Raw genomic sequence first — 13,498 nt, forward strand, 5'->3', positions numbered from 1 at the left:
ATACCCAACAGTAGTTTCTCTTTTAATTTTTCAGGAAAAAACTGGACCAGATAAACAATGAACATATAAACAATGCACTTCAGTTACACTGAAAATGTTAGCACTTTACATAGATTATTGAACAGGCATTTCACATGCTCAGTGTGATGCTCTGAGCAAATGTTTTACACCATTTAACTGGTGAATTGGTGTTACTTGGAATGAAAAAGGGTTTCAGTTAACAAAATGAATTCACTTTGTTGTTTCAACTTGCAGTTGAATAGTTTAATGAAAAATTACTTTTATTGAAAGGGCCAAATTGAAATTATTCAGTTGTTGAAAATTATTCACCAATTTTACTGTAGGTGTGCTAATGCTCACTGAGACACAGTCCTTCACTTGATTATAAATTAATCCCACTCATCATCTTCATCGTCGTCATCATCAAATTCATCCCCTTCATCTAGAAGAAATAATCGATCCCATTTTACACACATAGTATTAGCACACATGAGGGATAACGTTCTTTGAATTCTCTTATGCAGCAACTTATGCATATCAGTTGCTAAAATATGATATATACAATTTAATAAAAGAGGAAATGAATAATTGACTACCTGATGAGTGAATGACTTTACTTCTCTTCTGCATGACCATCATAAGGGCTCCCACTATTCCCTCTCCTGTATCCTGTGCAGCAGAAGGGGGTGGATCGGGGCTGGCAGTTACCTGATAACAAAATACCACACATTAATGCAATGATATTTTTCACGATTCTTGGTGCAAAATCACCAACATGATTATTCTCACCGTTTTGAGTTTTGTCCCTGTGCGTATCTGGTCAAGTAATGCTCCTCTACCTCCTCCCCCACTGCTGGCTTTGGGAGGCGGTGGCCCGCTTTGGCCCAATTTGGGTGCTGGGGTAGGAGGTGGAGGAGGTGGAGGAGGAGGTGGACCTCCTATGCTAGAATTAGCTGATGGAGGATGTGGGACCACGTCAGAAGTGTGCCAGGCATTGGTTGGTGGAGGTGGTGGGAAGGGCTCAGATGGAAAAGGCGGTGGTGGTAAATCCTCACTGTCTAGTTGCAGAAAATCAGAAGATGGGGAAGGAGGGAAATCTTCAGGGAGTGTTGGAGGTGGCAGCAAATAACATTCATCATTTGGAGGTTGTGGTAAGGATCCAGTCCGTCTTCCTGGCGGAGGTGGGAAAGATCCACCAGAATGTCCAGGAGGCATGGGGGCACGTTGACTGCTTGCAGCTGGGTGTTGTGGGCCACTTTGCTGTCCTGGAGGTGAGGGTCTACTACCCCTTCCAGGAAGAGGAGGTAAGGGACCACTACGTGGAAGAGTAGCAGATGATGGAGTGCCACCTCGATCTCCTGGTGGAGGGGGAGGGGGACCACTATGCCCTCCTGGTACTGGTGGTAGGGGTCCACTTCTTGCTGAAGGTGCTACCTGTGAACCTTGGGGTTGGGGTAAAGGCCCTCTACGTCCTCCTTGTGCCACTGGAGGTGGTGGTAGGGGTCCTGTGCGCCCTCCTGAAGGTGTGGGTGGTAGAGAACGCAGTGAAGGGGACCTGGTGCCAGTGGATGGACTTCCTCCAGGAGGAGGTGGTAAGGGCCCTAAACGAGCTTGAGAGGAAAGGGGAGCTGAAGAAGATCCAGGGGGCACTGGGGGAAGAGAAGTCCGACGTACACCAGGAGGTGGAGGTGGAGGACGATCTGCAGGGGACATGCAAGTTTGAATAGATGTAGCAAATGCAATGTTTCATTTTGCCCACACAGTGAAAGCTCATAAATCCACATTTGTTCATAAGCTTACCCTGCTGGTTCAATTCCTTCTTGACTGCTTCCATTCCACCTGAGCGCTCAATGACCTCATAGATAAGTTGTGAGGTCTCAGAGTCTCTCATATCTGCCTCACTGATTCCAGCACGCGAGAGGAGCTTCATCAAATCTGGGTCCATGCTATTGCTGTCCATACCAAGGTGCCCAACATGGCTGAAACATATAAAGCATAAACTTCTATAGAGCTTAGAATTTACAACACTAGCTGTCAAACCAAAAGAAAACATGCTGTGAAAGGTCTTACACAGCAAATTCAGCAAAAGCTGAAGCAGAAATATTTTCAAATTTTTTATCACTCACGTAAAACCACTAGGTGCTCCAATTAATGCCTTGGATAATTTAGAGCCCTTCTTTTTGCTCTTTTTCTCCTTCTCCTTTTTCTCTTTCTTTGACTTGGTGGGAGGTGTTTGATTCTGGTTGTTAATATTTCCCAGTGGAAGTAGATTCTGACTTCCAGAACCTAGTTTTAAAAGGTTCACCACACATAAGCAATGAAAATTTACAGAAAACAATACAGTTGTTCAAATGACTAATTATAGATCACAAATTGTGTGGTGTTGCCATGTGAAGTAAAAGATTTTATTGTTAATGCATAACTTACCATTTGGAGGTAGTGGTGGCAATGCATCATGGGAATCTGGCAGAAAAAAAAAAAAACAATTTTACACAGTGCAAATATATGAGCATGCTGTACATCAGCTAACACTACAAATTCAGTTTTACCTCGACTGAGAGTAAGGCCTTTTCCCTGGCGCTTCTCTAAAGAAATCATACAACAGGAAGCTGTTAGCATTTCACACCATTAGGTATCCTACAGCAGGCTACAAATTCTATCATTTTAGATAATATTGTACAGATTTTAGACAATTATAAACCAAGACCTTTTCTTATTCATGGCCAAGCTTGCTTAACTGACCCAAGTTTTTATTTCTCTGGCTGATCTTCTCATCCACTGTAATGAAAAAGTTCTCAGCTTCTTCCTCACTTGCAAAATTCAGGCCCACCTGGCACTCCTGAGAAAGAACACACTGAGGTTGCAGTTCTTAACAGGATTCCCACAAGAGAAACCACTACAATTTACAGATGACTAAAAACTCCTCAGAGAGATGATTGCCACTTTTGGTTTTGAACTGACGTCAACTTATAGCGATTCTGAGGCATGCGAGCATACAATAATTCATGACTTTGATATGTGCTAATAAATAAACTACTATGTACTTACAACAAAAAAGTGACTGAATACTCACATCTGCGTGGAAAGTGTGGAAGAAGGGCTTGATTCTGTGGTACGTGAACTGGTTAAAGAGTTCCTGCTCCCAAACAAGTTTACTTGCCTGGAATAGAAACACATTTCAGAATAAGTTCAGCCTCAGTTAAACTACCCTTATGATAAAATAATAAATAAATAATATACATTTTAAAATTACTGTATTGTAAGTACTGTAAGTGTTTTAAATACATTTTATACTATACTATATATAATTTACTATTTGATATACCATCTACTGTATGTGTTGGTCCTAAATTGGGACAAAAGGTATAAATGTAATTTAACTAATTACATGTTTTATATGAATTACATGAATTAAAAATTATTAGTATCTATATACTTATTGATTACTGTAATTTACTTTGCAAGTAAACCACATAATGATTTAAAAATACACTTTACGCTTACATAATAATGAAATAACTTTGGGATTATGAAGGTGTTATCTTTAGAGAGATATTTTTGAACTGAAAGAGGAGGTGGGTCCAGTCCTGAATCCTGACTACAGTTAGAAATATGTAGTGAATAACATGGACTCAGTGTAAATAGACCTAAAAATTTAGTATACTTATAAATAAGTTCCATAACCATATTAATACAAGGTTAATTACTGTACTCTTCAAGTATGCTTAGATATGTTAGTAAATGCAAAGTGAACAATTAAGCTGCAATGAAAAATTAACTGCATGTGTACTTGTCTCCAAATATACTTATATAAAGTCAGGTCCATAAATATTTAGACACTGACGAAGTTATTGTTATTTTAGCTGTCTACCACAGTATGTTAGACTTGAAATTAAATAGTGAGTAGTAAAATAATTCATCTTGAATCATTCAGCTTTAATTTGAGGGTATGTACATCCAGATCAGGTGAATGATGCAGGAATTACAGCACTCATTATTTTACATACAATAATTTAAAGTGAATTTGATTTTTTTCTTTCTTTCTTTCCTTCTTTTTTCTTTCTTTCTTTCTTTTCAAAGTTCTTTTCTTTTCTAAGTGTCTTTATTGTGTGTGCGTGCATGCGTGTGTGTGTGTTATTGTGACAAAAATATGGTTCTCAGACCTATAAGTGTTTTTTTAATTGAGGTGATAAATGTGGGGAAACTACAGTACTTTTCACACACAAGTAAGCAGATAAAATATCTAGATTTGATTTCAAGTGTGGCATTTGCATTTGGAGTCTGTTCCGGTTAACTCTCAATATAAAGTCTGAATATCCATCACTGCCGGTGAAACAAGCCATCACCAGGCTAAAACAAACTCATCAGAGAGATAGCAAAAACATTAGGCATATTCGACTCATCTATTTGGTACAAAGAAAGAATGCACTGGTGAGCTCAGAAACGGCAAAAGGCCTGGAAGACCAAGGAAAAAAACCTCTTCAAAACAGTTGGCCGGATCCAGAACACCCTCCAAGAGGAAGGCATATCTGTGTCAAAGTCAACAATCAAGAAAAGACTTCAATAGAGTAAATACAGAGTGTTTACCACAAGATGTAAAAGCCTCAACAGGAAGACCAGTTTAGAGATTGCCAAAAACATCTAAAGAAAAAAAGCCTATACACTTCAAGAACAACCTCCTAGAGACAAATGAGAAAAAAAATCAACTTGTACCAGAATGATAGGAAGAGAAGAGTATGGAGGAAGGAAGGAAGGAAGGAAGGAACTGCTCATGATCCAAACCATACCACCTCATCTTATGGTGTGGACATGTATGGCTGCCAATGCAACTGGTTTCCTTGTACTTGTTTATCATGTGACTGCTGGCAAAAGTAGCAGGATGAATTCTGAAGTGTATAGGTCTGTATTATCTGCTCAGATTCAGCCAAATGCTTCAAAACACATTGGATGGCACTTCACAGTGCAGATGCACAATGACATGTAGCATAATTTGGAAGCAACACAAGACTTTACCAAGGCAAAGAAATGTAAATAGTCGTTCTAGTCACCTGACCTGAATCAAATTGAGCATGCATTTCACTTGCTGAAGGCAAAACACCTCAAGAACAAGCAGGAACTGAAAACAGCTGCAGTAAAGGCCTGGCAGAACATCATCAGAGAGGAAACCCAGCATCTGGTGATGTCTATGAGTTCCAGACTCATAGTCTCATAGACCAGGCAGTCATTGACAGCAAAGGATTTGCAACCAATATTAAAAATGACAATTTAATTTACGATTATGTTAGTTTGTCCAATTACTTTTGGACCCTTATAAAGTGCTGTAATTCTTATACCATTCACCCAATTTGGATGCAAATACTCTTAAAAAAAATTTTTTAAGCACATATTCATTATTTAATTTCGATATACTGTTGTAGACAGTTAAAGTAACATTACATTTGTCAATGTACACCACATTTTACCGGAAACATGCTTATTATTTTTAACATGGTCAGAGCACCCTTCTACTTGCAGTGTGAATTTTTTTTTTACTTGCAGAATCATAGTAAAAATATTTTCTACATGGATATTCCTGCCATCAACACATCTTTGAACCCAACTATAGCAGTTGTCTAACATCATATCTTATTGTAGGCAGGTGTACAGGAAGTGACAAACTGTGGACAGGAAAATGTTAAGGTTTAGGCAATACTTTCTTGAAATTATACTGTGATGGAAAACTAACATGTTTAACTGGTTAAGCACTTTTTAAAATAATATTTGGAACAATCTGGAACACTCTGGAACAATTTAAAGTGATTTTGATTTCTTTCTTTCTGTCTGTCTTTCTTTCTGTCTTTCTTTCTCTAAATTATTGTTACTTGCGTATGTGCCTATCATGTGTGTGTGTGTGTGTGTGTGTGTTATATTGTGACAAAATAATGGTTCTTAGACCTACAAGTGTGTTTTTAATTGAAAAGTTCCTAAAAGGTGATAAATGTAGGGAAACTTCAGTACCTTGATGTCGTAGAGGCGGATGAAGTAGGAGCGCTTAGGATTGTCCTTTTCAAAGCAGAGCACGCCTGTATGCTGCAGACTCCAGGTGTTGGGGCTGTGAGGCAGAGCCATGAACAACTGCACCACTGTTGTACACTGAGACTAGATAATATGAACACAAAGGAATACACCAAGCAAACAAATATGATTATATAGTAACACATAATTTGCTACTGATCACAACAGTGTGTGATCACAACAGTGTGTGCTTCTGGAGCCGAGTAATGTATGTCTGCAAATATGTTGTGTTTGGGCCAGTGCTGAATATTCTTCTAGGAAGCTGACTGCAACTAGGGTGCATTACTGACTACATGGTAGATGAACTGTGACAGGAAGTGTCTAGAACACACTTCCTCTGACACCCCTGCCCACTGCTCACAAAGAAGGTTTAGAAGTATAGTACACAACTGTTTTCACACCTCAACACACTCACACACACACTTTTGTTCTTCTATCCTTGTAAGGACCTACCACTGGCATAATTATCAATGCAGCTAATTAATGCTATGCCTAAATTTATCCCTAACCTTAATCTCAGTAACCAAAGAAGAAAAACCTATTGTCCTCATGGTGACCAGTCAAATGCCCCCACAAGTTCAAAACTGTCAGAGGACTGTAAGGATGTTTGGTCCCCAACAAGATATAAAAACCTGACCACCCGACTCATTCCACCAGCAGCCCCCCAACCCCCGTAACCCACACAGACTAAAGCTATCAGGCTAACAATGCCTAGACTAGGGCTCAGCAAGTAGTGTCTGTAAATAGTACAGTATGTATCTGTTTATAGTTTTTAATAGTTTTTAATAATTTTGTAATCCCATAATGACACAGCTTATTATCCAAGATATATGCTAATGGTTGCTGGGAGTTTAATGGTTTAACCTACAGGCCTAAGGTTCACATGCCAAACTATAATCAATTCAGTGGACATTACTGTATAACACCGGTCAGTTCAGGCTCTAGACGTTCAGTAGTTTGATAATAATCAACTTTTCCATGCAAGATTTGCTTAAACGAAGTTAGCCCTGCATGCACCAGAACGAGTCTTCGCAGTGCGAAGAGGAAGCTCTTACTGTAGTAGTGTCTTGACACAATGTGATATATATAAAGTATTCATACAATAAAATGTTTTCTGTTGTTCTGACTCCAGCAACATTTTGTACATAGATTTACAATATGTTAGTGTTAGGTTTCAGTATTATATGGTTAACTTTTTCAGAAATGTGCCTCACGATCACGTGCTGAATTTGAGACTAAAGCCTCAACGAAAAATAATGACATGAAGACAAGTTAAAAAAGAGTAAAAATAATTACTACTATGGAAAATAATTACATTACTATGGAAGACAGCCAGCATGTTATTGTGTATGCATTACAGGTTTTATAATGTAATGTTTAGCAATGGAACTACAGAGGAAGCTTAAGAAGAACTTCCCTATTAAGAATGAATTGTCTTGAAATGGGGTGAGCCCATACAAAAATTGTGTTTTTGATTGTTTGTTTGTTTAAAGTAAATAATATATACTTTCATATTAACCAATGTAACCTGGTTATTCCTTGTCATTTTATTATTTTTTTTTAATATATTTTATGTTCATAGACACCGAAACATGAAATATTTAGCTAAAAATCAGCACAACCTTTTTATTCGATGTTGTCTGAGATCCTCGAATTCCCCAGCATTTCCTCACCAATGACCAAAGGGGATGAAAAAGGCTAAATATTATAATAAGAAAATACCCTTTTCTGGAGAATCCCCACATTTCTGAAGATCACTTTTGCTTTCATTCATTTTAAGAGCATACATTATTTCACCAGAGAACAGCTTTATATCTTCATCCAAATTTCCACATCCATTAATATATAAACATACATATCATCTACAATCTACTTAAAACCATCACGAGAAACATGTGGCTTATAGTTATATTTTCTTCACAGTCTTTGAACCATTTACCATCAAACTACTGACTCCAGCTGCGTCTGCTCACGTTTTTTTAAAAATTATATTAGGTCCTGGTGAAACCCACAGAGCATTAGTGTGCAGTTAGCTTTCCTTCCCTTTCTTTCATTTCTTCCTTTTTCTTGTTTTTTTTTAACATTAGCCATATTTGTGTCTCTGTTTCTTCAACTGATGCTAAACCAGAAGTGGTTATAGGCCTTTGCAAGAGGCTGAAAGGTTATGAGTTCAAGTCCCATAACTAACACAGAGCCACTGTTTAGCACTCGGAAAAGGCCCTTAATGAACAACTGGTCAGCTTTGTGCTGTAAAGTAAATAAACTAAAGGAGAATGCAAAGTTCATAATACACAAAGACCAATAACGTTGTACCTCTCACCATCCAGTGAAGAGCTCTGAATATCTGGCTCCGGTATCATAAGAACCAGAAGAGAGCAAAAAAGTACAAATTTTGGAAACGAAAATTGGAATGCATCATCGTAAGACTGAAAATACGTGAAAATGTCATTAAACCTAATCAAGAGCTAATCAACAGCTTCATCTATAATGTACAACCACAATGAATTCAGAGCAGGAAACTGCAGTTTTCATTGTAATATGAAGATCAGCACTTATACAGAAGATCCTGTCCTCCAAAACCCACCTCGCCCCATGAGAGGCTGTGTACTTACCACACACCTCCTGCCCAGCAGATCCTCCACTCTTTCATTCTCCTGAGGAGTGAGCAAACGGCTGCCCAAATTCTCCTGACTTTTCTCTTTTGACCTGCGCTTCATTACCTCCCACTGGCCCTTACACACTACGTTACCCTAAACTAGTTTCAGAGCACTAAAAGAAAGCAAGATCTCTCTCTCTCTCTCTCTTTTAACTCAGCAGACCCCACACGACACAAATAGGTTTCTCTTCCTACTTCTGTCATACAGCTAACAGCGAACAGTGGCTTCTCACAGGAAGTGGACAAGCACATTGTTTTTTTCTCTGTTTTCACACACTCACTCATGCCATTGCTCAAAGACTGATGTTTTATTACTAGTTACTTTAGGATGTCACTGTAAGGCCCAAAAGTATAAAAAAAATTTTTTGACATGCAAAGTCATTTTAAACTTCCTGTAGATTAGATTTGCCATATTTATGAATCCAACTTTATGATATGAATTATATCTCAAACACAAAGTTTTGCCACTGACTCAGAATGACAGTGGAACAGGAAGTGTCACTGAAATAACAGGAAGTGTCTCTAATATAAAATAAAGTTTTGGTGGTTTTGTGAGACAATAATTTAAAGCTGCAGCTTCTGAAGTCTCAGTCTCCCAGCATTGATTTTATGTAATTACGCATGGCACATACGGCAGCGTCGCCCCAGAGGGAGCTGTAGTATAATTTCTCTTCTAATTAACTTTGACATGAAGGTTTGAAAAGTGATAGGTAGGTTAGATTACGGCATTATTATTCTAACTCTTAGTGACTACAGATCACTACATTTTGCTCTTTTCCAGCTCATAAATAATGCAATCATGATCATTTAATTTTGGGAACTCCAAGAGAGCTGTTCTCAGCCTAGAAAAGTGGAAGCAAAGTTAAATTTAATGTGTTTAGAGTTAGTTTGGTTTTTAGGGCAGTTGCACTTTCTTTCACATTCACTAAATCTATTAATAAAAATTAAATACTTTATTGGGCACTAAACAATTCCACTTCATTTAAAAAAAAAAAACAACACAAAAGGTGCAGTACAGTGACATGGACTTGCACCACACACCTCTAGGCTCCTTTATTCAATCCACAACCTTGGGTAACTGCCTGTGTGGAGTTTCACACATTCTCCCCATGTGCATTTGGGTTTCTTTCAGGTTCTCTGGTTCCCTCCCACCATGCAAAATCATGCCAGAAGGTGGATTAGCTATTCTAAATTCCCCCTAGGTATGAATGAGTGTGTGTGTGTGTGCGTGTGTTCATGGTCCTGGGGGTATTCCTGCCTTGCTCCCAGTGTTCCTGGGATAGGCTCTGGAATCACTGCAACCCTGACCAGGATAAAGTGATGAAGATGAATGAATGAATGTCGTTTTCATACAGTCCATACACTCTGACAAAAAGGTTACATAAGCTAAAGTTTTCTGGGTTTGTCTCTCTCATAGAACCCTGTATGGGCATAGCCCGTCTACTATAAAAGCTGCAATTCCCCCCAAAAATGTTTGTAATCTTGTTTAAGAAATATAATTTGTAACCACTGTTATGGTTTAAATAATGTTTACCACCACTAGAGGGCACTACTGTATAAAGTCTCATTTAATTTACGCTCACATTGGTTTGAAGGACTGAAGAGACTGTAATAGGTAGGATATAGATTAGAGTTTCACAGAACTGTCTATGAGGAACTCAGAATCCTACACTTTCACTCATTTTCCAACTCCTAATGTGCTTAAACCAAGCAGCCAGGAGCAATAAACACCTGGTTGAAGTGTGTAACTGGTTTATAGTGCTTGATTTCTTTCAGTTTCTCTCTTGGAGCTGAAAGTAAACCATTATTAGAAATTAAAACAATTTCAAAACAGGACTTAAAAGAAAAAATGCACAGATTCTCCACTAAATGTTCAAGCTTTGCTTACACTCTTATAAAAGGGTTTGTCAAGGGATATTTTCCCTTAACTATTCTTTGGAAATGGAGCTCTTTCTGAAAATGCTGTAGTACACTCCATTATTAAGAGTTGAACCATATAGGAACAATAATAATAATAATAATAATAATAATAATAATAATAAAACCCTTAATGTTTCTAGATGTTACCTGTTCCCCCATTTATAATACATGTACACCTTGATTGCAACCTGCTTTGGATTTAGTGACTAAGACCAATACATGCCTAGTCAATAAAACACAACCAAATTATTACTTACACATATATCTTCTACCGTATGTGTCATTTGTGCTGCTTTCTGACAAGAAAAATGATGTGCTTAGAAAGAGCTTAGAAGTGAAAGGACTTGACAAGGATGGATTTTTAAAGGATACAAAGATGCAAGATTTGGAGAAAATCAGTGTAATAAATCAAGTCAGTCCTTATGCATGATCCAAAAAATGACAGATCACTCAAAATTCACGTGGAATTCACAAACAGATGGGTACAAGGCTTACAGATTCACAATCTGTCAAATTGACAAACCTATTCATCCACGCAATGATTATCTATGTAACAAATGCTTAGCTTTGTAGCTACATGATCCTCAGTGTATACTCAATCTGTAGTTATTTCATGAGGACAGGTTTAGAACTTTTTGGCAGAAAGTAATGATCTTCTTAAGTCTCATAAAATTCAGAGCAAAGATAAAACTAAATGCAGTTCAGAGTAGTACTGGGACTCATGATAACATTGGACCCCAAAAAAGAAAGTTGTGGGAGCGGGCAATTTATCATGTGGCAAGTCAGGGTAGCCAGGTAGTCAGTTCCCAGGCCATGCTGATTTACAAGGGAGTGTATATGTTGCTCAAACATGCTAATAATGTTCATTCATTCATCCTTATAAATGCTTTATCCTGGTTAGCTTTGCTATGCTTTAGATGACTAATTTCTTTATATTTTGGGAAACTGAACAAACCAGGTTCATTTAAGTAATATTGCACAAGCAAGAGTGTGGTAATACTGAATACTGGCATGGCCGTAATTCAGGGTAGGCATGAAGCCGCAGGCTGGGTGCCATATCTAATCACAGCCGTGCTGATATTCAGTATAACCGTATGATTGGGAGTGTAATATTGCTTTTGTATAACAGTTCTATAAACAGGAAATTAATATAGAGTAACAGATTTCAGACACAATATGGCCAAATGCTCTGTTTATTTTTGCTCTGCTAGCAGAAATAGATCCCAAAAGAATCTACACTCACTTTACAGCTCGCCAGCTAGCTGGCTAGCTAGCTCACATTGATTTGTACATTCTGGTAAATTGTCATCCCTTCTTCCTTTTCATCTGACAAGTTTTCATATTTTAAGTCAAAAGTTATATTTCTGAAAAGTCTCATTAGCCATGTCTGATGATGATGTCTCTAACTCTACTGTAGTAACCGTTTCGAACTAGGAAGTGGAATTTTATGTGGTGAACACAGACGAGCGGAGTGATACACACACCGAAATCTTCTAGTGTGCTTATACTAAATATAAGCACTCTTGGAACGCTGCTCGACCAATCACAATAGTGGACCAGAACAGACTGCTGTATAATAGAAAATATAGCAAGCAGGTACCAACTAATATAATAACTACAAGTGGGAAGTGGGATTTAAAAAAAAAAACCACACAGGTCTAGTTCAGAGCTAGCAATAAGCTAGACACTGTGAAAAGTGTTACAAAATGAATCACAATGACGTATATGTAAAGAAACAAGCAAGCAAGAATCAACATTTTATTTTGTTCTCTGATATCGGAAAAGACAATTTGTACTAACTAAATGCTTCCAGCCGGCTTCTAGGAGGAACTGCTAGCGCTCTATAACTCATCTAACGCAGATTGCTAGTAGCTAACTTTAGCTATCAGTTTAAATTTAAACACTGTGAATGAGCAGTGAGCACAAAACATCAACGTTCACTTCCAGTGTGTAACATACTGTAGACAATGTACTTGTATACAGCAAGATAAATATCATTGGAGTTGATAAACATTGCAGTATGTGTGAAATTCTAGCCTAATGTTACTCAAAGAAGTGATTTCATGTATGTGTGTTTGTCTGGTGTAATCAAAGCCTACTAGAACGGGTGATATTATTATGCAATAAACGCTAAATACATTACAGTTTCTACATTTACATTTATAGCATTTGGCTGATGCCCTTATCCAGGGCGAGACTTTGTGACTTTGTACCAAAACATTGTACAAATACGTTAGGGTTTAAGAATATTATTAAACTAAAATCCAGAAATTAGTATAGCAACAAAAACATAGCAGAACTTGGTGGATTTATTGATTTATTTTCTGGATTTAGTTTTCAGTTAAGTGCTTAGTGAAGAGACAGAGACTCAACTTTTTCATACATCCGCTTCATCTCAAAATAAATTACCACTTATCTATGGCTGAATCCCAAATGACTCACTGCCTCCTGTATGAGTACACTTGATTGAGTATAAAACAATCATTTTTGCCATATGTAGTGCAATTTAAACCCAGTAATGAGTGACGTATTTGGGATTCAATCTATGGCTTGTATGGTTTCAAGTCTCTCTGCTGCATTAGCTCCATAATCACAGATGTGACCTTTTATGCTAGATTGAAATATTTTGTGCTACAGTTCATGCTGTCATACAGTAAAATTATGAATGCTGTTGCTAGCTAACATTGAACTTACTCCACAGCAGTGCTTTTTCCATTATTTAATGACATGTTTGTGGAACTGATCACGCTATTCTTTAACATAGAAAAAAAGTACTTTCTGCATTTTCTCACAAAGTGCAAATACATTCAACTGTATAAAATGTCCACAGAAAGAAAGAAGGATGTGTGGTCTAATGAGTTTGCTAAC

The 13,498-nt window shown here is 37.7% G+C and overlaps 1 protein-coding gene across 1 annotated transcript; it reads right to left on the minus strand.

The window, feature by feature from the left end:
- Positions 1-3: 3 nt before the first annotated feature.
- On the minus strand, positions 4-8,914 carry wasa (WASP actin nucleation promoting factor a). The gene is made up of 11 exons (XM_026916967.3): positions 8,667-8,914; positions 5,998-6,138; positions 3,074-3,160; positions 2,743-2,839; positions 2,550-2,585; positions 2,428-2,463; positions 2,127-2,286; positions 1,801-1,979; positions 790-1,700; positions 597-708; positions 4-442 (listed from the first exon to the last, which is right to left on the minus strand). Exons 1-11 carry the CDS (start codon positions 8,769-8,771, stop codon positions 390-392), a joined length of 1,917 nt encoding a protein of 638 aa, XP_026772768.3. The 5' UTR covers positions 8,772-8,914; the 3' UTR covers positions 4-389.
- Between the last annotated feature and the right edge of the window lie 4,584 nt (positions 8,915-13,498).

The sequence above is a fragment of the Pangasianodon hypophthalmus genome, chromosome 8 (assembly GCF_027358585.1).
Source record: "Pangasianodon hypophthalmus isolate fPanHyp1 chromosome 8, fPanHyp1.pri, whole genome shotgun sequence".
NCBI lineage: Eukaryota > Metazoa > Chordata > Actinopteri > Siluriformes > Pangasiidae > Pangasianodon > Pangasianodon hypophthalmus.